Source organism: Macrotis lagotis, chromosome X (assembly GCF_037893015.1).
Source record: "Macrotis lagotis isolate mMagLag1 chromosome X, bilby.v1.9.chrom.fasta, whole genome shotgun sequence".
NCBI lineage: Eukaryota > Metazoa > Chordata > Mammalia > Peramelemorphia > Peramelidae > Macrotis > Macrotis lagotis.
This window is the reverse complement of record NC_133666.1, coordinates 227,319,202-227,344,656: the sequence shown is the minus strand read 5'-3', so window position 1 is coordinate 227,344,656 and position 25,455 is coordinate 227,319,202. Positions and strand designations below refer to the sequence as shown.

General features: G+C 33.8%; 1 protein-coding gene across 12 annotated transcripts in view; it reads right to left on the bottom strand.

The window, feature by feature from the left end:
* Window positions 1-25,455, bottom strand: part of MEF2C (myocyte enhancer factor 2C) — a 211,989-nt gene that overhangs the window by 118,388 nt on the left and 68,146 nt on the right. For 7 of the 12 annotated variants that reach the window (XM_074207590.1, XM_074207591.1, XM_074207598.1 and 4 more), the window contains one exon: window positions 1,688-1,884. In XM_074207590.1, coding sequence (XP_074063691.1) covers window positions 1,688-1,741 — 54 coding nt within the window. In that variant the 5' untranslated portion in view covers window positions 1,742-1,884. Of the gene's footprint in view, window positions 1-1,687; window positions 1,885-3,807; window positions 4,858-5,225; window positions 5,443-25,455 lie in introns of those variants that run through there. The other 5 variants (XM_074207592.1, XM_074207593.1, XM_074207595.1 and 2 more) reach the window with 4 other exon arrangements.

Here is a 25,455-nt window from a genome sequence, read left to right as displayed (position 1 = left end):
AGATAGTTTTGCATTTCTGTTTGAATATTACACGATGTATTTAAAGATTATGAATGTCAGAGGTTTAACTATCCATGAGATTTGTCTTCTCTTTTTATTGAACACGTTTTTCTATATTAATTTTTATTAATATAAAAATTACTTCTCATTACTGACAATTGCTTGGCATAGTAAATAGAAAGTTAGTCAGGCCTGCATTTAAATCTTGCCTCTGACACACACACACACACACACACACATATATTTATATATATATATATATGTATATACATACACACACACACACACACACACACACACACACACACACACACACACACACATAATGGTTCTATATCCCTGGAGACTGGAGACCCAGTTAGACTCTGAGTGGTATAGAGGTCCCTAATCTGCATTGCTTCATCTGGGAATTTCCTACTCCTATAAAATCAAAGGGATAGTTTTTATTCTTATAAAATTAATTTAGAACATTTGAAGTAAAGTATAAAAATATCAGTGAAACTGAGGCCCAGAAAAGTTAAGTGACTTGGTCAAATTCATACAGAAAGGGACAGGGTCAAAAACATAGGTCTCAAGTCTAGATTGAGCATTATTCTTTCTACACAAAATTTATTGTATGGAATGAAGTATAGCACTGTCATCTACAAATATAGTGTACATTCACAAGGGTGATTTTCTCTCTCTTTCAATACTTAAGAGGGCACTGCATTCATGTGCCCATTCTTACAAAAGTTAACTGCTTTACAGTTAAGTTTTATCTCCCCTCCTATATCATTAATTTACTGCAATCAGATATTATATACAATATGACTTTATGTCCCTCACATTCCCTACTTACTTAACGTATTGATTTGAAAATTAAACACATTTAGATTTTCATGATATTGCAAAAACATTATCACTAAAATACTTTCAGTTCTTCTATTTGGATGCAGAGAGCACTCAGAGTAGGTTATCTATCCCTAGTTATGTAGACACTATCACTGAGTTCTTAGAGAACTTTGTTCAGAATTGTCTCTTGTTCTTTTAATACATTCCAAAAATGTTAAAGAAATTTAATTAAACTGTTGTGTTTTTCTTTTTTCTTTGTGTAGTTTAAGTTACCAAAACATGTTTAAAATTTTTTTTATTAAGGAGTGAAATATTAAAATGTTATCGTATCATCCAACCCCCAGTCAACTTGCTAGTGAACAGAATGAATATAACTTTATGGAGGCTAGTTGTCTGAATTTTCAAACCATTAAATTTACAGTCATGGAAAATCTGCTTCTAAACAATATAAGAGGATCTTTGTTTGATGATGCATGTAATCTAGTAATATTACGCTTATTAACTCTTGATTATTAAGCCAAACATGTGTGTTCTACAATTCTACTGCTATTTGAAATCCATATTGAAGTAAAAGGTTTATTTTTTAAAAAATCAAATGAGCCAGTTGTCTTCCTGAAAAGCAATATAGCTTTCCATATATATATATAATATATATATATATATACACAATAGAATGAATTAAAAAAACTCATAACACAAAATGTAACACGTTATAAATATGACCCTGTTTTAATATGCCAACTTTATGGACATAGAAAGTTAAGTTCAAAATGTTCTCAACACTTTAAAAACTCTTGAGAAAAAAAGTAAATGATTCAATAGAAGAATAATACAAATAAAATTTCAAACTACTCACCTGTCTGTTACGTTCATCCATAATCCTCGTGATCTGAATCTTTTTTCTCCCCATAGTCCCCGTTTTTCTTCTCTCTCTCGTTCCTAAAATTATGTATTTTTTCCTTCTCTTTTCTTTCTCTTTCTCGTTTCCTCCAAACAAACTTCCCTCTTCAGCACTTGCACTACTCAATTCACAGATCCCTGCATTCGTTCCTGCTAAATATAAAACACAGAAAAATTAAACATTACCATAAAATAAATAAAAACAAGCTAACTTCATATGTCTTTTTTATCAATGAGATAATATGGAATTAAAATAAATGAAAACAAGAATTTATTAAAGTTCCCTCATATGTCATATGTAAAACCATATTAACTATGAATAGTTTATTTTTATAATTAAAATTATCTCATAATTAATTTAATAAGTTATTAAAATTATGAAAACTATGCTTTTAAGCCTGATATTTCAATAATATCTCTTCCAAAGTGTTTCTTAATGTTTTTATGGAATTAGGTGTCTCTTTTTTATTATTCACTATTATAATATGACAAAGTACCTAAATCAGAGAGTTAATGAACCTTTCTATACCTGAGTATGCTAAGTAGGCCAGCTAATTCATTTCTGAAGAGAAAACAATCTTGTGTTTTGACAGCAGAGGTGATAACGTCCCTAGTTATGCAAATAGGATGGACCATTATTAAAGTGGTATTTGATATATGGAAATGTCAACTAGTTTAAATCTAAATCCTTTAATCTCATTTTTAAAAAATCACATACACAAACACAAACCCCCTAACAACACTTGTATGAAAATACCAGAAAACACAATATGAGGCATGTCAATGTTAATGCCATGATGCTACACTGATACATATTTATGTGTACCAATTATGCATTGGTATATATTTTTAAAAAATTCTTCCTCTATTTGAGTATCAGTGTTTGTTTTACATCGAAGAAGCCTTGCATCACATATGAAATCAATAAAAAAAATTACTGAGTAATAAAATTTATGTAAATGAAAATACTGGTGCATTTGTAATTTAATTTATATGTTAACAAAATCATGAATTTTTTTGTTGAAGAGGCAAAATAATGTCTAGTGATAACTTGATAAAAGATTATAGAAGCTTGATAAATCCTTATTGTCTTTAGAAAAAATGAAAAGTTAAAGAAAATATATTAAACCCTAGAAAAATAGAATATAAATCTTCACATTCCTCTGTATTTTTAATACTTTTTCTTAAGTTTTTATTTGAGAAGACCAAGGCTTCACAAAATATGAAAGCAAACAAAGAAACAATCTTTCATACTAGGCTCTTTATGTAGAAGCAATAAATGTCCTAATTCTATATATTTTCATATGGATATGAAATTCTATATATTTACACATGGTTTGGAATTTCCCTGTTTATTTTTACTTGCTGTTCTGACAGCCAAACTGATAAATTCCTACAATATGTTATGTAACATTAAGCCAATGTCCTGGCTATTTAATCTATTATTTGGCTCCAATTCAAAATTATTGGAGCAGAAAAGCTGTTACACACTTATTCTGATATTCAGTTACCTTTTGATTTCTTTGCTTTAACTGTTAAATACTTCATCACCTTGAATGAACATCTAAAAAAATTAAGGTTTCTTTTTTTTTACGATCAGCTAATTGCAATAGCTATTATGATATAATTAGTTCTACTGGATTAAACAGTGCTCAGACACTAGGAATATCTATTCCCTTTTGCCAAATGCCTTTGTAGAAAATTCATGCTTGATTTTGGTTCAGAATATATAAATATAGACATATATATGCACATTATATAATGTATATATAGGTTGAGTAGCATCAAGACCATGCTGTGAGAGGCAAAAAACTATTACTTGCATTATATCTTTAGGAGCTGAAAATAATTCCAAAGTTTTGAATGACATACAAATAGCATATATTGACATAGTCATAACTAGCAGTATCTTCCAACATTTAATGTTAAATGTTTTAAACTATACATTAAAATATGAAAACCTGCAAAACATAACCGTATCACACATTCACTGTTGCTAAACAATATCCATCTATTTTTAGAAAGTCTTAAATATCAGTCAACTGCATTACTTTCCTGTGTTTCCTATAGTCTTACCTTAAATACAAACAGCAAGTTAGAATAATATTTCCCAAACACATGCAAGAACCAAAAGAAACTAATAGGCTTTCCAACACAGGAATCCACAGCAAATGCACATACAACAATTTCCTTTCCTTTCATTCAACTGAAGGCAGTGGTACTATCGGCTTACAGCACTACGCCTGTCTAAGCTCTTTTTCACTTCAAGGTGGAAGGTCAGGGTGGACAGATTAGAGTTGTGGTGACAGGGTTAGTGAGAATGAGAGCTTCTTTACAGATCAAGATTTTGAAACTGAATGAGAAGAGAAGCATCAGGGCTCTGAAAGTCTTCCAAGAGTGGCATAGGCAGCTCTTGATGAACTCAAGTTATGAAAAGCCCCTCCCATATCGACCATATGTTTCACACCAATATTTTAAACAGGAGACATTTTTCAAACAGCCCAGAAGACGGGGATCTTTTTTAAAGTTGGACCATTACTATTATTTTAAAGATTATATTTTGTAAGATATTGCTAGATGAAAATATTATTCAAAATATTTTCTCATAAAAATGTGTTCTATGTTGTAGTTAGCTCTATGAGATGTAAGTTTAACTTTCAAGAAATGAAACTGTCATCTTAAAAATATGTATTTCCTGAAACACAAAATATATGTAGTTTCCTTTTGTATTATCTTTCTAGTGTCTACATAAAGCTTACTTTGACATTTCTTTAATGCATTTACATGTATAAATGATAATGTGGCAAGGAGGATATAACCAGTAGCTATCCAGATCCAGTAAAGTGTGTCCGTTCTGAAGTGTGTGGTTTAGAACATCTGATTCATGGGTCACCACATTCTAGGGTTGTCAGTGAGAATGTTACAAATTAGAAAGCTCAATAATTACCTACTACCTGTTTTAGTTACACAAGGAGTTCTCTAACATTCCTGATATATAAACTAATGCAAAAATATAATTTCAAGCAAATTAAATTGAACAGGAACAGGGCAGATTAAGCTGCCTCTTTAATCTGCAAAAATTTATATGAAAATAAAGGCTATCAGGATAGCTTGCTATAATTGAATTCCTACCAGTCTTGAAGCTCTTGAATAATCTATAAAAAGCTTATAATAATTTCAGAAACTTTGCCGAAATAACTTTGTACATAAAAGGTATTTTTGGATTAGAATATAGCTATATATAAACAATCAGAAAAAATAATTAAAAAATACAACTCTGTCATCCTTACTCCTATATTATCTGCAACATGTTTTTATTTTTCATATCCAAAATTAAGAAAAATAAAATCACACTGCTTACTAAAAAGAGGAACTTCATTATGGCAGGCTTCTGTTCACTGTATGATTTGTCATAAGCAGATAGATAAAGGAAGAGTGATTTGAGACTCAAATAGAGAAAAGTTGTGGACAGATGCTGCAGATTATTTACCCACCTCCTTTCTTTCGTATATACTCAAGCACATGCTCTCTGTTTCTGTCTCTGTCTTTCTTCTTACTGCCTTCTTCTCTGTCTCTATCTCTCTTTCTCCTTCTCTCTCTCTCTCTCTCTCTCTCTCTTTCTCTCTCTCTCTCTCTCTCTCTCTCTGTTTCTTAGTTCCTTCTGATCTCTCTCTTCTTCCTTCTTTCCCTTTCTCTTCTTTCTCTCTCTCCCTCTCTCTCTTTTTCCTTTCCCCCTCCTCTTTCCCTCCCTCCCTCCTCATCCCTCCATGTAACTTAGAAGAATCTTGACAGAATAGCAGGAAACACGCACAGAGTGGTCAGGGAAGGATATGATGTCAGCAACCACGAACAATAAAAGGTGTAAAGGTGCTTCCTTCCCTAAACTGTTCCAGAAGTGTAAAATGGGAACCAAAACTCTCCACTTCCTTCTCTGAACAGAACTGTCCGATTCTGTTGTGCTGCAACACCCCACATGCAGAGAGGCTTTTGAACATTTCAGATAAGGTATATTAAGGAATAGTCAAGTAGGTTTTAACTATTATTAAAATGATAAAAATCCAGTTCAATATGACTTTAATGAAATTTTAATGATTATATTATAAAATAGAAAATATAAACAAAATAAAAAATGTTTTCACTTTGGTGTGGATATATATTCCCTTCCCATGACAACCATTGTAGAATGTTTTCACACAAACATATTTTATATATGTTCATTCACTCCAAAAGTATGAAGTATTTATTACAAATACTGAATGGTCAATTGGTAAACTCCATTTTGTAAAAATAAAAAAGTAGCCAGCAAATCACAAAACTTTTCATACCTCCCCAAGTTTAATGATATTATTCCCTGATAATATGTATGTTTTAAAATACATATTTTAAAGGATACATTGATTTTTAAAAGGATTACAATTCCCTCAAAGTCTATTAATTCAGACTCAGTTAAAAATAATTGCTAGAATTTGGGGTATATGTAAAAACTGCATTGATTTTTCTTAACACTGCTATGATATTTCTAACATGAAAAAAGGTACAGCCCACTGTAACATTTCTGTAGGAAGAAATCCACATATCAAATGAATCTGAGTCATCTTCAGATTTCAATCATCTACCCACAGAACTTTGATTTAGAAATTAAACAAACCCTTTATGTATATGTTTTGCTATTAAAATATGACTGTCACATCAAAAATGTGGGAAGACATTAATTCAATTCTACTAAATTTATCTGAGCAAAGCATAGATTTTGCTACAATAGTCATCATGTAGGCACTTTAACTAAAACAGAGCATATGCATAAAGATAAGACATTCAAATGTATGTCTATATGCAAACGAGAAACTTGAATTGCTTTTTTTCATGTTAGCTAATAATGCTTTCATTGACATTCACTTTTAACAAACACTATAAAACTCTCTTGCTATCAACAAACCATCATAACAAGACTAACAAATACAAAGAAAGGCAAACTAAACATTTGTGAAGTGAAAAAATGGTCATGAGCTCACCAGCTGCAGCACTGTTTGTATGACTGATTCACACACTTAAATGATTCATTGTCATTTCAAGTAGAAAACTTTACTCATGTTACTGAGCATCGGTATATTAATTTGGCTACTTTACTACAGGTTTGAAATACATAATGTCTGAGCAGTTGAATTGAAGGTACAAAGGAAAAGCAGAATTTGTATTGATTTATATTGATTACTTTGTATCAAAACTTTGATATAAACAAACCTATGATCATTCTTTTTGATATTTGCCTCCGCTATGTTGGATATGTTCATGACTATAGCCATAGTTCCGATAGTCACTATTTCTGATATAATTTGCTATCTACTACCAGCACTGTGAGGATACAAAATACTATCATTTTCCTTTGTATGTATACTTTTCCGATTCAGCCTGGTAGAGATGATTACAAAAATCACTCTTCTGTATTTCTAAAAAAACCCTGAACTTTTCAACATCCCAGAAGAACCATCCAATTAATTTCCAAATATATTTTAAGGTATAACTCATAGCATGATAAAATTTTGCTGTAATGTTTAAATTATGATACAGTATGTCCTGCCAATATGTAGTTTTGGCCATGAAGTAAGTGCTTAGAATACTTTAAAACATTTTTATACTAGAGGATGTATTTATTTCACTCTTTTCTGATAACTTATTAAAGACATTTTCAGAAATTTCCATACTTGTTATGCACATGAAGCAAAATTTTCATACTAGTAGCATAGGAAAGTAGAATGGTTGAGTGTTTTTTTCACATAATAGTTTGATGTCTTTGTGTAACCTGTAGTATTCAGGATACATGCTAATTAATGATACTAATATTATGCAGTATTATTTATAAATTTATTTACATTTTGAGCTACAAATCTGAGCCCATATGGTAAGGCCATGAATTAAATTGTGACTTCCATGTAAAGCAAGTAGCCACTCTAAAAAGCAATGAATGAAGACCCATTATTGGATTGAACTCCATTTAGTCTTTATAGGAATTAACATACTATGAAAAAACTTAACAGGGTTATAAAAACTAAGAGGGCTCTCCTATCTTCACTGTCTGCCAAGAGACAGCTTTAGGCTCAAAATACAGAAATGGCAAGGGAAATATATCAATCTTCCCAGTGACCACGACAGCTGAAAACTCTACATTAATGTTTCGATTCTTACTTTTACATCTTTCCCCTAGGACAAAAGGAGATGAAATGTATGTCAGAGATGTAATAAGGCTAAAAAAGAAACCTCTTTGAAAACTCCTGCAATTAGTTTGAACAGGTAGGAATAACCTGTGTTTATCTCTGACACAAGTAATTTTGTTTACACAGCTCCAAAAATTAGGAAGGAAACATACATTTAAATAATTACATTGTATTATAGACAATTTAGTGAACTTTTGGTATAACCACTATGTCACAGCTACTAATTGTTTATCTGATCTTGGACTTTTCATTTTTCTTCATTGCATTTAAATAGACTGGCATTTTATTTGCCAAGGTAATACCCAAATAGGTTAAATATGTCAAAAAATGTCCATTATTTCACCAGACCGCTAAGTTTGTAGCCTTTTCCTCACTGAATTACATAATTAACCTGGGCATTTATCATGACTTTGTTCTCCTAATTTTTCACAAATTGTTTTCTAAAGGTTCTTTCCTAGTAAGCAGTGCTTATCAGAAGGTAAATCATAAAAAAGAAGACCCTATTGAGCACCAAATAATATGTATTGCTTCTCTGCTGTAACCACTCCAAAAAGACATGCAGCTGGATTTTCGTCTGTGTGTATGTGTGTGTGTGTGTGTGTGTGTGTGTGTATGTGTGTGTGTGTGTGTGTATGTGTGTGTGTGTGTGTCTGTGTGCTGGAGGTAGAGAACAAAACAGCTTAAGCAGTACGTAATACACAGATCAGTGTGAGCTGAAATGGTCTACTATAAGCACAAACCATGTTTAAATAGGGGAATTTAACTCTTGTTTGCATTCAGTATTGTGGCAAGTTTAAACTCACTATATGCAAGTTGAGAAAAAAAGATGTTTGTGATTTGAAAAATCTCTTCATATTTTAATTTTCAGTACTGATTATTTCAAAATAATTTGCAATAGTCAGATTTTATTAACAACAATAATTACAAACCAGAGACAGTTGTCAGAAATCTGGATGTAATAGAGGCATATTAGAGCATTGCTCTTATACATTATACATCTCACTGTCGAACTACAGCCAGTGAGGGGATAAAGTTCAATGTTTCAGCCTATTTAAGTGTCTGGATATAATAATGATTAAAGTTCACTATGAAGACACTTGAGTCGACCTGAGTGTATTAAGAGTAGATCATTTACAGGAATGTTAACAGTGTGATCCCAGTGGTCAAAAGGAAATTCTAAGTAAAGGGTTTTGTTTCATTTCTAATGCACAACCCTTTCTTTGAAAATGATTTGCTTTTGTCAGTATGTATCTTTCCCAATTAATTTGAGTATTTGAAGATGACCTTGAAATGTGAAGCAACACTAGAGGGCCTCTTCTCCATCCATACCACGACAATTTAGAATCATTTTCAAGGGCAAAAAATGCTTAACTGAGATTAGCAGGATTTAACTATAACCCTATTATAGCAATTGTACCCCTCCCCTTTTAGTTAACTTTGGAAATGTATCAAGTTTATATGATAGTTTGTATCATAACCCTATATGACACAACAGATTATAAAATAGCCTCCAAAATTTCAAAATAAAGATATTGGTTATTGCTACTCTATGTAATAACATGGTTAGGAGTGATTCATTAATTTTTCTATTTCTTCATCTCTTTTACAGCATCCTAATCAACCTAATTAAGGCTTTGTTCATCTGAAACCTCAGATGACAATTTGTTTAACTCTATCCCACTGTGGTCTTTATATAAGGAGAATTAAATTTGATCTTCTGACAGCAATCATTAAATGATCCCAACTGGCCCCAATTAAGACACATGGCTTCCAGGCCTCAATATCTAGTAAAGTACCAGATCTTCTACTTTATTTACACATTGTTGTTTTTTTAACCTTAGTTTATTTTCTTAAGGTCAATTAAGCATGTGATATCAAGTGGAACTGAATTTCTTTATTCTCAAGACAAAATGCATCAATTTATGTTACAGACACATTAAGTATCGGACAGCCCTTTGAAAGTCATCACTTTGAGTTGCTGTGTTAATTCACCTTGATAATATGAAAAGAAAAGGAAATTTTAGAATTAGTAACTTCAACTATACTAAACCTTATCAGACATCCTTAAATTAGTTCATGGGTTCAAAGAGTACTTACTAATTTTAAGTCATTAATAACACTTTATTTAGATTGTTTATAATAATCTTTTAGGATATAATTCATATTTCAGTTTGGACTTTTTAAAAATTATGAAGTGGTTCCTTTACAATATTCTTTGAAAAATGTTGTATCCAAGCATGACTTTTGAAGTTAACCTGTTTTACCCTTAATTTCTGCTCTAATTTTTTCACATATGTTCAGTAGTGAGCTGTGAAACAGTGTTCTCAGGCCTTCACATAAATGCAGGTAGCCCCAGGATTTAGAGCTCATTGATTGTGTGCTACTCTAGGGAAATGGTTGAATTAAAAACAGCCCTATGAGGCTGAAGTAGCTTCTATTCACATCTGGCCCTTCTTATTCTAAACTCTCACACCTGCCTGGAAATTTAACCCCTATCTATTGCTCTGAAGAACAAACAGATTTATCTATAGCCATCCGCTTCAGTTCAAGGCTGAATCATTAAATGTTCAGCTAAATTAATTGCGATATAATTGAAGTTTGACACAGTTTCTAAAGGTCTTGTTCAAGTTAGTTGAATAGTCAGATTACCTTCTCTGAAATTTCATGGGATCATAGCTCTGGAGTTGAAAGGGACCTAAAAAGTCATCTAGTTCAACTCCCTTATTTTTTCATTTGAGAAAACAGAAGCCCAGGGATATTAAGGGATGAGCCAAAGGTCACACAGATATATTATAAGAGGTGGGAATTGAGCTTCAGGGCTCTGGCTCTGAATTTGGTGGACTTTTCAAAAGTATATGACCTTCAATTGAAAACAGTCTATTTATCTTAATGATCAGAATTAATGAACATACAGATAATATGAAAAGGCAGCTATGTCATGAAGAGGATAGAGCTTTGGCCCTGGAATCAGGAGGATCCCAAAAAACTAACTGTGATTATGGATTTATCCCTTAACCTTTTTGCCTCAGTTTCCTCATCTGTAAAAAGGGTGGGAGAAGGTAATGACAAACCACTGCTGTATATTTGCCAAATAAACCCAGAATAGGGGCACAAAGAGTCAGACATAACTGAAATGCCTCAACAACATCAGGATTAAAACCATTCTATATGTCACAGTTTTCCACAGATGAATTATTATATATTTGTTCTTTGTAATAATATATTTTTAAAAACTGACACTAGGACCATGGCGGGGGCAATATATGCTACATATCACATGACTCTTTAACCTTGCTAGAATATTTTATTTTTTTCATTATTTAACTAACAAATGCTAATACAAAAGCACACTGGAAATGTAAAAGAACTGTAATAATTCCATCATCAATCTACCATAAAAACTTCTGAAATATAAATTATTACATGTCATCTTTCTTTAAGTCACCTTTCTTGATTGCATATTTGCTTATTAAGCAGAATTCTCACCAGAAATAATGGGAAAAATCCAAAATAATAAAACATATATATTGTGAAAAGAATGGGAAACTCTCTTTGAGAATGTTCCCTTAAATGTCCCTTTAAAATGCTGATGATCTAGAAAATGGTAACTAGCCATGCAACTCACTGACTTTTTTATGTCTAAGAAATGCAACGAAATTTTGGTAAAGCAAAACAGATGCTGAGGGTATTGTGTTATAAGATATTTCTCACTATATTCTGGTAATCTTAAATAAGATTTGATGTTAATTTTAGAGCACACTTCTGCTAAAAAAGGGCAAACCCTGCAACAGATTTAGTACAAAGAGCTGAAAATATCCTGTGGAAAAAAAAACTGTAGAGAAATCAGACCAACCCAAATCCTGCCATTACTCAGCACTGCAGTGACGTGCAGATGTTTGTAGTGGTTTGAGGAGCCAGCGGGGGCTGGAAACTCTACATACTCGACTCCAACATGATTGCAATTGAACCTCATCAAAGTAAGAGCTCATAATTTGTCACAGAAAACAGCCAATTAACATATGTTAGGAAAAGGCTCCATAAAGATAATATATGATTAAAGACCCAATGCAGCTGTTGAAAAATCAAAACTATGCATTTTAAAAAGAAATCTCAGCCCAGGCTTTAGTATGGTTAAACTGATAATGGCTACTATGATTTTTTTCTTTAAAAACAGCTGAAAAAAAAGATAATTATAGTATTTCTTTTAGGTTTGGGTTACTGCAAAGGAGAACCTGGATACGGTAGCACATTTTACTTGCCTTCCTAAATGCTTTAAATAGTTGAAGCCCTTGCCAAAATTCTGTAGTTACTTTGTTATAAATCTAGTTTAAAATGCAGACCTTCATTGTGAACTAGATGGTCTTCAGATTATACTTTGTAGTTAAGGCATTCCTCTAATTCTATAGCCACTTTCTGTCTTTATCTGTGCAAAAAGTCTAGTGTAAGGTCTTGTTTTCCCAGTCACCAAACTGACTAGGACAATAAAATAAAGCATTCAACACACACACATTTGGTGGATTTCTTCCTGTACCTTGTTGGGTGCATTTTTAGGAGTGAGGTCCTGTATAGTGTGCTTTTAATGGTTCTAATATACATGGTAATGATATTGTATTAAGAATTTCAACAATAGGTCTTAATTTAAAATCATTTTAATGGAGCAGTGGATAGAGTATCAGACCTGGAGTGAGGAAGACTCATCTTGAATTTAAACCTGGTCTCACACACTAACTGTGTGACCCTGGGCAAATCACTTAAACCTTTTTAACCTCAGTTTACTAATCTGTAAAATGAGCTGGAGAAGGAAATAGCAAACCACTCTAGTATCTTTACCATAAAAACCCAAATAGGACCATGAAGAATTGAATATGACTGAAAAACAACTGAGCAATAATATCCTTCTTCTCCTGCTCCCCCAAGCCTCAAGTATGTATTTTTTTTTAGGTTTTTGCAAGGCAAATAGGGTTAAGTGGCTTGCCCAAGGCCACACAGCTAGGTAGTTATTAAGTGTCTGAGACTGGATTTGAACCCAGGTACTACTGACTCCAAGGCCGGTGCTTTATCCACTGCGCCACCTAGCTGCCCTCAAGTATGTATTTTTGAAAAGCAATATCAGCCTGGATTTTAGAACAATTAAAGTGATAATAATAATTTTCCCTATATAACAAATAAATGACAAATAGTGAAAATACTCTGGATAAGGCAACAAATCATGTTACCATGAAAAAGTTACTGAGACTATCTGGTCCTTAGTTTCTCCAGTTTCAAAACACGGTTAAAGAATACCTGCTCTGCCTATCAAAAAACCCTGTTCTGCAGATCAGATAAGATAACACCTGAAAATGCTCTGAAAACAAATTGTTAAGCACTATGAAAATGCAATATTTATATCATTTTCTCTTAAAAGCATTTTACTTCAGATTTTGGAAGTTTATGCTTTTAAATGCTGTTATTATTTATAATATAACTGACATTTTATGGAGAAGCAGTGTGGTTTAGTGGATGGTCAGTCTCAGAGGACCTGTGTTCTAGTCCTACCTCTGACAGATACACATGGAGAAGTAACTTAATCTTCTCAAGTGTTACTTTCAAGTTGCTCACCTGAACTGGAAACAGGAGTTTCCTGATTCATGACTTCCCCTATAACTTTGAAGTCGCAGGTTCAATCCCTCTCTATCCCAGCTATATATTGTCTTAACTTGGCCCCTGAAATAAATATTAGAGCATAAAATGAAAAGTTTATTTTTTAAAGCAAAACTAATAAAAAAAAGTTTCCTCATTTGTAAAATGAGCTGGAGAAGGAAATGATACTACTCTGGTACTTTTACCAAGAAAACCCCAAGTGAAGAGTTGGATAAATTGAAAAATGATTGAACAACAACAGAACTATATACTAGGCACTATGCTAGATAGTCAAAGAGAGGCATTTCTGTTTTTTCAAGGAGCACACAATCTAATGGGGAGAGAGAAGAAGAAAATAAATTTGTACAAACAAGCTATATAAATTATATATATATATATATATATATATATATATGTATATATATATGGATAAGTAGGAAGTAATTAAAAGAGAAAAGGTATTAGAATTAAAAGGTGTTGAAAGAGGTGCCCTATAGAAGATGGGATTTTTAGTTGGAACTTGAAGGAAGTGAGAGAAGCAGGGAGGGAGAGATGAGGAAGAACATTCCAGACATGGGAGACAGATGAGAAAATGCCTGGACAGGAGAAATAGAGTGCCTTGTTCTCAGAACAGGAAGGAGGTCAGTGTCATTGGGTCAAATAGTGTGTGGCCGGGGATAAGGCATAAAGAGACTGGAAATATATTTTTTTTTGGCGGGGGGAATCATGGAGAGCTTTGAAAGCTAAACGGAGGATTTTGTTTTTAGTCGTGGAGGAGATAGGTATAAGAAATAGCTATAATGATGTCATTCCAATCTAAGCTACTATAATGATGTCATTCCAATCTAAGCTACATCTCTCCTTAAACGTATGGAATTTTAAACAGGAAATGACTATTGATGGCAACAGCAGCAAAATCTAGAAATATAATTTTAATGATAAAAATTGATTAGCATCACATAATAAAATCACTGAAAATATGACAAATATCCCTAAAATGAATTTTTATATATATGCTTTTTCTAAAAAAAGAGAGAACCAATTCTAAATCAAAATCAACTATTTTGTACTACTAGGAAATGGAAGTCTTATGACAATTATTAATGTAACTTAAATAGTCTTCAGGTTATGTTGATTTTTTTTCTCCTCTCAAGGGTCTTAAGTCCCAAGTAATCAGCAACATTTTTGATTAAGATCTCAGCATATAGTTGAAAATCCCAGGGCTTCTCTATAGCTGAAATATTCACATATCTTTGGACATCCCCGATTAATGAGAGTAAACTCTTAAGCCTCAAGCCAAATAGATTAATTTCCAGCTTGGACTGGAATAGTCCAAATTGAAAGAACTAGACTAGTAACACTGATGAATTCAATACCAATGCATTTTAAGGAAGATTTTAAAATCAAATAATAATTAAAACACTATGGATAAATTTTATAAATGTATAAAATACAAATAGCCAATAAAGATCTATGGCAAGTAAATTTCCCCCCCTCCCTACATTTTCCCTAAAATTTTCTAATTCAAAAGCATTCCATTTTAAGGAAGAATGGTTATAGACTACTTATTTCTCAAAAAAGAAGAATGAAATGTTGGTAGTATATATTTAATTACTCATAGTGAAGTTCCTGATAAAATTAAATACCCTTACTTCTAGGTCATTTTAATACAGAAACACAATAAAAACAGAAGAGGGGAAATAATTGGTAATGCTAACTAGTTTGATTTGATGTTAATGTTAATCGGCTTTAATTGACAAGAAGAACTAAGCAAAAATCTTATAAGAAAATAAAAATTTAAACCTTTAGCCTTGAAAATCTTTTCTCCATGTATGTCCAAAGAACCTTTATTATATAACAAACCCCACTATACAGTGCTTTTATCTGATCAGTGATAGAAAGTATTACATATTACACTCTCCTCCTTCCTTATCACGGTAATGTGACTCTTAGAGGTCATCTGTTTTATCCCCCTAATCCCAAGGATGACTGTACTCAGAATGTAAATACATGTTTATCACTCAACGTCACTCCACATTTTTACTTAATTTTTAATTCTTTAGCTTTATTTTTAAAGTAATAATTACTTTAGTTTTATTAATTGAAAATGTGAGGTCATGGATTCCATACTTAAGTGGTTGAAAGTAAAGTATATTTACTAGTGAGGTAAAGTAATGTATTTTTGAGAGTTTGTTTTTCCACGTATCAGTGCTGGGAAGGAGAGGTATATAGTTGTAATAGAAAGATGGCTAGGAGTACCATTAGGTTATACAGATATAGAAAGATATATTTTTCTAAAAGATAAAACCCCATAAAACATTCTAGGATTAATGGAAAGAAGAGATCTTGGATTCCCTTCACCAACTGGTTCATTTTGCAGTTGAGGAAAATAAGGCCCAAAGAGAAAAAAGTAGCTAATGAAGTCACACAAATAAGTGGTAGAACTAGAAAACTCACCTATTCTGAGTAGATGGAGTGTGACTCTGAGCAAGTCATCTTAATTCTATACACCTCAGTTTCCTCAACTGTAAAATGAAAGCATTAATGTCACCTACCTCATAGGGTTGTTTGTGTGGATCAGATGATATAATATCTATAAAATAGTTATCATAGTGCTTAGCATAAGGAAAGTACTTAATAAAAATGCTTCCTGCCCCCTTCCTGTTTAATTACTTCACATTGCCTCTGATCTCAGAATATATAATCTTTTGCACCATTACTAAAAGGATATTTCTAGTTGCACAGTTGGCATAATCCATCTCATTGTCAACATAGAAAGGAAAAGAAGAATAACCAGATAAGATGGATGAAATAAAGGTCATGCGAGACTTGTTTAAGGTTTCTGGAGACTTGCCCTAAGATGTTACTGCTTTATTGTTGTTTAGTCATACTTGACTCTTCATGACCTTTTTGGGGTTTTCTTGGCAAAGACACTGGAGTGGTTTTCTATTTCCTTCTTAAGCTCATTTCACAGATGAGAAAATTAAAACAAACATGGTGATTTGCCCAGGCTCTCACATTGTCTGAAGGCCAGATTTAAACCCAGGTCTTCCTGACTCCAGGCCCCATATTCTATGCCACCTAACTGACCCAGGAACTTACAGCTAGGTCGTAACGAAATTCATCACTGGAATAAGCTAAACTGATTATATCAGAAGTTTTGCTGGGGATTGTTGTAGCCAAGATAGCAAATAGAAGGAGCAGGGATAACCAGGATCATGGTATGTAGAATTTAGAGCCAAAAGGAATGTAATCTGGCTTAACCTCCTTGTTTTAGAGACGAGGAAACTGAAGAGCAGAGAGGAGTCCTACCTGTCCAGGTTACACATGTAGCCCTATTGGCTTGTCCTGAGGCCAAGGTTTTCAAATACCAGTTCGATTCAGTTCAACTACACCAGAATTCATTTAGCACCTGCTGGTGCCAGCCTCTGCCTAATATTAGATGCTGCACAAGCAAAATCCAAGTCAAAAAGTCTACTCAAGTTTACATTATAGGGTGTCATAAATATCCTTACCTGGATCAATATCCCAAATCAAAAATAAAATAAGTTCAGGGGGAATACTGACCATTGGAGGGGATCCCAAAAGGTCTCCAGGAGAAGGGAGAACATCAATTGTACTTTCTCTAAGGCAGAAGTGAGGAGGAATACTTGTTGATATGGGGGGTTAGCCTGTATATATGTGACGAAGAGTCAGAATATTGAGTACAGGGAAATAGCAAATTGGTAAATTTTGCTGGAAAAAACAGTGAATAAAAGGAGGATAATGTGTAATTAGCCTGGAATGAGAGGCTTTTGGATTATTCAAAGGTTCTCTAGGAAGACTGATGGAGTGATGAAGGAGCCAGGTAAGGTTATTGGGAAGAATTAAACAGCACTAACTAATGGCTGGATTTCTCCTATTTGCAATATGTTTCATATATATGTATGTATATATATGTATGTGTATATATATATATACATCCTTCGTCTTCTTTCTGCTCACAGGATAACTACTCAACTCAGGCTTTCATTATCTCTTGCATGGATTATTACGGTTGCTTCATAATTGAACTCCACGTCTCCAGTCTTTTCCCTCTCCAATGCATTTTCCACACAGTTGCCAAAGTGATGTTCTTAAAGCAAAATCCTATTTCATTACTCAGGAAGTTACAGTGGGTTCCTATTACTTCTAGGATTAAATACAAGTCCCTGTTTGTCAGTAAAGCCATTTACAATATATCTCCAACCTACTTTCAAGGCTTATTACGTATTGTTGTTGTTATTATTCGGTCATTTCAGTAATATCCAACTTTTCATGACCCCATTTGGGATTTTCTTGGCAAAGATATTGCAGGGGCTTGACATTTCCTTTTCCAGCTCATTTTACAGATGATGATGAACTGAGTCAAATAGGAACTTGTCTGGGTTGCATAGCTAGTAAGTGGTTGAGTGAATTTGAACTCAGGTCTCCCTTTCTCCAGACCTGGAGTTGGAGCCAATTAACTCTACATTATTATATATTACCAACCCTCATGGAAACTGACCTTGCTGCACTTCATAGATGCTATACCACCTCTCTCCCTCCTCAGATATGCCTCTTAGCATTCTTCCAAGGCACAGTCCAAACTTTACCTCCTGTGAAGCCTCTTTTGCATCAACTAGTTCCCAGTGTATTTCCAAATTTCCAATATACAATATACAAATCTATTTTGTATATTTTTATATATCCTTATGGTATATATGTTGTATGTCCAAAATATAACTCTTTAAAGAAGGAATTATTTCATTTTTATTCTGTATTCCTTGCCCCAAATAGAACCCTGGGCAAATTCTTGGACTCAATAATACTTTAAGCAAAAATTGCAAAAGAGATGCCCATCTGTATTGTTTGATAGATTGACTGTTTTCCTCATTTGAGAATTTCTTATATCAATGAAATCATATGTCCAATTTCCATCCCTCTCCCTGATTCCATATCTCAGGGACCAGCACTTAATTTTTTTGTTGATTGTTTCACCTTCATGTGCTCTGGTAGCCTGTAATCAATGCCACTGAGACACCATGTTTTTCTTCACATGCATGTGTGTGCTATTACGTATCTAGCACTGAGGTAGAGGACTGCATGAAAAAACACTGAAATCAAGATCAGAATTTCTGTATCACTGAAAACATTTGCTTTAGCCACTTCACTAAGAATGTGTTTTTTGCTAGTAGTACTGGAATCTTGTCAGGAAAAAAGTTGCAACATTCTTACCTAGAGATATATATAGTTGACTATACTGACTTGAAATCTCTTAACCAGAGACTGTTAACACTTTTGTATGACAGATCTCTTTGGCAGTCTGGTGAATATTATGTACCTATTAACAGTATATTATTTTTAAATGTAAAAATTAAATACACAGGATCAATTATATTGAAATGCAGTTTTAAAATATACATATATATATATATATATATATATAAATTTAGATTTTTCAAGGCAATGGGGTTAAGTGGCTTGCCCAAGGCCACACAGCTAGGTAATTATGAAGTGTCTGAGACTGGATTTGAACTCAGGTACTCCTGACTCCAGGGCCGGTTCTTTATCCACTGCGCCACCTAGCTTCCCTAAAATATTTTTAAAAGGAAATTAACAGACTCTAGGTTAATAATTCTTTTTCAATAAGGAATGAATTATCATAACATCCACTTCTATAGTCAGACCAAACTATTAAGACCAAAAGAATGAAATATTGGCATTTTAAAAATGAATCAATATGTATCTTGATCAGATATTCACCATTTCTGAAGCCTCTCCAGAATCAAACTGAAAGAAACACAGGTGAGAGAAAAGCTCATTAATTATTTTCCTTGAAGGCATTCATGACCCCAGGGTGCATAAAGAAAGGAAATCGCTTCTACTGGCTGATTGACCTTTTTGATGAATAGGTCAGCTTGCTATAATCCATAAATCTCCATATTCTGACAGAAAGTTATGAAACATTCCGAATGTCTTTAGGTTTTTGGTTTCATAAAGTAATGTAAATGTAAAAAAAGTTAACATTCAAACTATATACATATATTTATGTGTATATATAATTATATAGAAATATAATTATTACTTATATCAGGGATTATTAACCAGACATTCTGGGCAGTCTGGTGAAGCCTATGAACCTTTTCTCAGAAAAATATTTCTAAATGCAAAAAACAAAATATATGAAATTACAAGGGAAACAAATTATATTAAAATCCAATTATTTATATAACTATATTATATTATTATATACAAATGTGTACCTATAGCAAAGGGCAACATAGAAACATTCAAGTTCATGGACCTCAGGTTAAGAAATTAAGAAACCTCGTGTTTTCATCTTCAAAGTCATATTAGTAAGAGGCTATGTGCTATAACAAATGAACAATGAACTGAAAATCAGGGGACCAGAAGTCTTGTTCCTTATTTGCCACTGACTGGTGTTGTGTCCTTGGACTAATCTCCATGCCTCAGTTTCATTATCTGTCCCTCTACAAACTGAAGAGATTAAGCTCCATAATCACTAAATTCCATTTTAGCTCTAACTTCATTCATTAATTAAATTCCATGAAATGCAAAATTTAAAATAAGTAATTATCTAAAAAAGTACCTCAATTTTATGAAAACCAAGCGATATTAGCTGAAAATTTCATCAACTTGCACAAAAGTATTGTTTTTCCAAACAAAAAGTTGTTCACTTTCTCAAATCATAGCATGCATTATGAATTTTCCTTGAAACTACGGAATCTGTGCAATGGATAGATATTACATCATGCAACTAGCATGTGCTTAGCATGGCCAGACACTTAGCAATGAAATCATCCTAAGTACCATTAAGACACTTACAAAGGAAGGCTTCAAAAATGAAATGTCAAGCAGAAATTATGAGGTTCCTATTTCTTCAATGTAATTGAAGTAGTTTATTCTTAAAGGGTATTCTTTGCTCGTCTACTATCTTCTGATTTCTCCTGGCATAAATTATTTACTTGCAGCAAGTAGTAAATCAGGGTGAAATCTGAACTGTACATGCTCGGTATTTAAGCTGTAACTGCATCACTCTAAGTATCCTCTCATATTCTCAGTCTCCTTCTAACAAAAGGAATCAGGTGAGTATGAGTGGTTTAGCAATGAATGCACCAATATTACTGAAGAAAATAAAATCAAAGATCTTCTCCCAATAGGAACATCTTCATTTTTAAAGGATAGTTGAAATACAAGCACTCACCTTGTTAAGTAGGGCTAATGACAAAATTTCACTAAACTACATTTGTTTAATAATACTGCCTCCTGTGAGATAAATTCAAATTTTCTTCCAAAGTAGACCTGAATTCTGTATCAGGGTTTTTAATATTTACCTTTTTTTTCAGACTAAACTGTATCATGGTGCTTGAGAGAGACAATGTGGCAAATCCTATTTACTACATTCAGAGCTTGTTTTTCTACCTTGGGTCTCTGAGAATGTATTTCCTTCTTGACTCAAACTCCTGTAATCCTTAGTTCCCTTTAAGGTTTGGATTAGGTCCCATTTATAGTAGGTTACATTTCTTCAAAAAGCTATCGTGGAAGCCAGGAAGACCTGGGTTCAAATCCTGCCTCTGACACATACTGTCAAACAATCTCAAAGAGCAAGATTATCATACAAATTTAATTTGGTGGTGTTTATTGCAGAAATCTACCTGACCCTGAAGGACAGCAATAATCATTTAACTTTCGATTGCTCTAGGCATCTACGAATGTAAAATGCAGAGAAGGAGTCCTTTGGTAGTTGTCTGTACCCATGGAATTATATGTCTAATCACTTCCTTTATCTTTATACATACCATGTATCCATAGAACCACTGGATTTATTTTTGTTTGTAACAAGAAGCAGATTTAAAAGGATAGTATTTAAGTTTCTTGGAGAAAAGAAGTTGATATTTTTAAAGAAAAAGTAATTTTAAACACTGAGAATGAATTTTGATGACATGGTCTGTGCAAGTCATAATTTTCACAGCTTATTATATAACCTTAAATTCAGGATTAATGCATCATGAGGAAATCATAATAATATCCCAAGCCTTTTTAGGTTTTTTCTGCTTTCTACTGAATGAGACACCATATACTTCTCTGTATCAATTTCTACCCTCTTTTAAGGGAATGGTGGATTGAATCAGTACAGAAAATCTCATGGAGATAATAAATATGATCGTACTCGTATGCAGTCACTGAATTCAATCTGGATTGCTTACTCTTCATTCTAATCCACCATGATACACAGCAATATGAAAGCCACAAATGGCTTTCCACACGCTCAAAAAGGATTCTTGGTGAACGAGGAATCATTTGAGGTTTCTAATTTAATAAGAAAACTCTTAGTAACAAGAAAAATCTGCCAAAGTGAAATATTCTCTATGTTCAGGAAACCCAATACCATTCTATCAAAAATACACAGAGGTTCATGGAATAAATAACACCATTCTGAAGTGACCATAGTGATACTATCCATAGTTCAAATGGATACAATGCTGTATCAATGACAAATCCTATTTGTTTCATTAGAACTTGCTATTCCACCTTAGGTCTCTCTAAGAATGTATTCCCTTCTTGACTCTACCTTTTAGAATCCTTAGCTTCTTTAAAGTCTTAGATTAGGTGAAGTTTATAAAAGGTTTCTCCTGTTTGCTCTAGCTGTAGACCCTTTTTTCCTTTGCCATTCATTTAGTATTTATTTATTATCTATGTAAATATTTCAATCTCTCCTTCCTCTTCTCCCTACTTCCTCCCAATGCCAAATAACAGAAAGTAAGTTACTAGAATATAGGCACATTTTCTTTTGCTTTTTTATCCATAATACCTTTTATAGTTCTTTGCTTATAGAAGACAATAAATACTTATTAAGTGGAATTAAATTGAACAGAAAATATTAACCTTACAATAATCTCATGCATATCACTGTTAGATACTAAGAAATGTAGTTCATACCTGATATTCAGACTTTCCAAGGATGGATAAATAAGCTGGTTAAGGGTCATCATAGTGCCATAGGACTTTAGAAATTATAGATGGAATTTACCTAGAAACTATCCTTAGAGCTGTCCCTCCCCCAAACATTGGCAAATAAATGAAGAAACACAATGCCACAAAGCTCTTCTGTAGAAAGTTAAAATAAAAGACTTAAAATATTAAGTGTTACATAAATACTTCTAAACACTTTTGGTGGTGATATTCAGGATGCGTTTAGGAAGAATGCTTACCTAAAAGCAAATCTTTTAGAGAAAGATATTTTCTGACACCTTAAAAAGTCATAAAGTGAGGGGTAGAGCCAAGATGGCTGCATGAAGGCAGGAATTCCTGGAAACTCATTCCCCCAAAACTCCAAAAGCTGTCAAATTATGACTCTAGCCAAAATTTAGAGGGGCAGACCCCAGGGAAAGACTGATTTCCTACGTCAAGACAAATTAGAAGTTCCAAATGAAAGTCTGTTTCACTGGGACTGCGGGGTGGAGAAAGCTGCTGCAAGGACAGCGAGGCAGGGTGTCTAGATCCCTGGGGGTGCCTGGCCCATGGTGGTGGGGGTAGTTTCCAGAACTCCTGGCCCAGGGATCACTGGGAACAGCTTGAAGGGGTGGTGAGAGAACTCTGTTGCATCAATGTGAGTGCAAACCGAGCACTGGTCTCAGAGCAGCCTTGCAGAGACAACCTATAGCAGGAATCAGGGAAGCCAGACTGTACCTCCAGAACTCAGACCACAGACTTTAAAGGAGTCAGGCAAGACTGCAGAGGTCTCTCTGCTCTTCCTGGGGCAGGACTCAGCTGTTTGCCCATACTCAGATCCAGGTTATAGTTTGGGCCCCCATACCACATAGTTGAGGAGGGACCCTCCTCACAGCTCCAGGGCAGAGGGGAGGGTCTGTGGTCATCCACATACCAAAGCACAGGCAAGAGAGTAGTCAGAGCCTCTCATAAGACCTTGAAGAAATTAACATTCCTATGGGTTGTCCCAACCCCTCCCCCCCTAAAGACTTGGGAGTGTGGTAAATCAGTCATATCCTGAGGAAATGAGTAAATAAAAGAAAAAGAATCTGACAATAGAAAATCAATTTGGTCCCATGAAAGATTCAGAAGATGACAAAATCAAAGATTCTGTATCCAAAACCTCCAAGAGAAATAGAAAATGGGCTCAGGCTATGGATGAACTCAAAAAAGACTTTGAAAAGCAATTAAGGGAGGTAGAGGAAAAATTGGGAGGAAAGATGAGAGCACTGCAGATAAATCATGAAAACCAAATCAGCAGCTTGGTGAAAGAAATACTAAAAAGGGGGGGGGGCAACTAGGTGGTGCAGTGAATATAGCACTAGCCCTGGAGCAAGGAGGACCTGAGTTCAAATCTGATCTCAGACACTTAATGATTACGTAGCTGTGTGACCTTGGGCAAGTCACTTAACCCTATTGCCTTGCAAAAACCAAAAAATTAAAAAAAGTTAGCATAAAAAAAGAAATACAAAAAATACTGAAGAAAATAATATGTTAAAAACTAGTTTAGGTCAAATAGAAAAAGAAATACAACAGGAAAATGAAGAGAAGAATGCCTTAAAAGGTAGAACTGGCCAGCTGAAAAAGGAGATTAAAAAAACTCTCTGAAGAAAATAACTCCTTAAAATGCAGAATGGAACTAAAAGAAGCCGATGATTTTGCAAGAAGTCAGGAAGAAATAAAACTATTTCCCCAAAACCTCCAATTAAAAGAAAATGCAAAATACCTCATTGGGAAAACAACTGACCTTGAAAACAGATCTAGAAGAGATAATTTAAAAGTTATTGGGCTACCTGAAAGTCATGACCAGGAAAAGAGCCTAGATTTCATTTTTCGAGAAATAATACGGCAAAATTGCCTGAGATCCTAGAAGCAGAGGGTAAAATAGAAATTGAGGGAATTCACTGATCACCTCCTGAAAGAGATCCCAAAAGAAAAACTTCCAGGAATATCATGGTCAAATTTTGGAACTCCCAAGTCAAAGAGAAAATACTAAAAACTGCCAGAAACAAGCAATTCAACTATTGTGGCTCTATAGTCAGGATTACATAGGATCTAGCAACATCTACATTAATGACTTGTAGGCCTTGGAATAAGATATTCTGGAAGGCAAAATATATTAGTTTATAACCGAGAATCAGCTACCCAGCAAAACTGAACATCCTCTCTCATGGGAAAAGATATACTGTCATTGAAACAGGGGACTTTCAAACTTTCCTATTGAAACAATCAGAGCTGAGCAGAAAGTTTGATCTCTAAGTACAGGACTCAGGTAAACCACAGAGAAGGCAGAAGAGAAGGACTAACTGTGAGGAACTTAATGATGTTAAACTGTTTGTATTCCTGCATGGGAAGAAGATATTGATAACTCATATGAACATTCTCATTTATAAGAGAAGTTAGAAGGAGCATATATAGGCAGGGCACAGGAAGTAGTGGAATATAATGGTATAATATAGTAAAAAGGTGGAGTCAATGGGTGATAAAGGGAAGTACTGGGAGGAAGAGAAAGGAGAGGAAGAAGGAGCTAAGAAATTTCACATAAGAGTTAAGAAAAAAGCTTTTTCATTGGACTGGAATGGGGAAAGGTGAGGGGGGGAAATGAGTGAGCCTTCATTCTCATCAGAAATGGCTCAGAGAGGAAATAACACACAATTAAAAGGGTATAGAAATCTATCTTACCTTAGAGAAAAATGAGAAGGGATATAAGGGGGAATGGGGGGCAGGGAAGGGCAGAATAAGTGATAGAAGAGGGAAGATTGTGTGAGAGGGTACTCATATACAACACACTTTTGAACAGGGACAGGGTGAAAGAAGAGAGAGAATAGAATAAATGAGAGTGGGAAGGAATAGATTGGAGGGAAATACAACTAGTAATAGC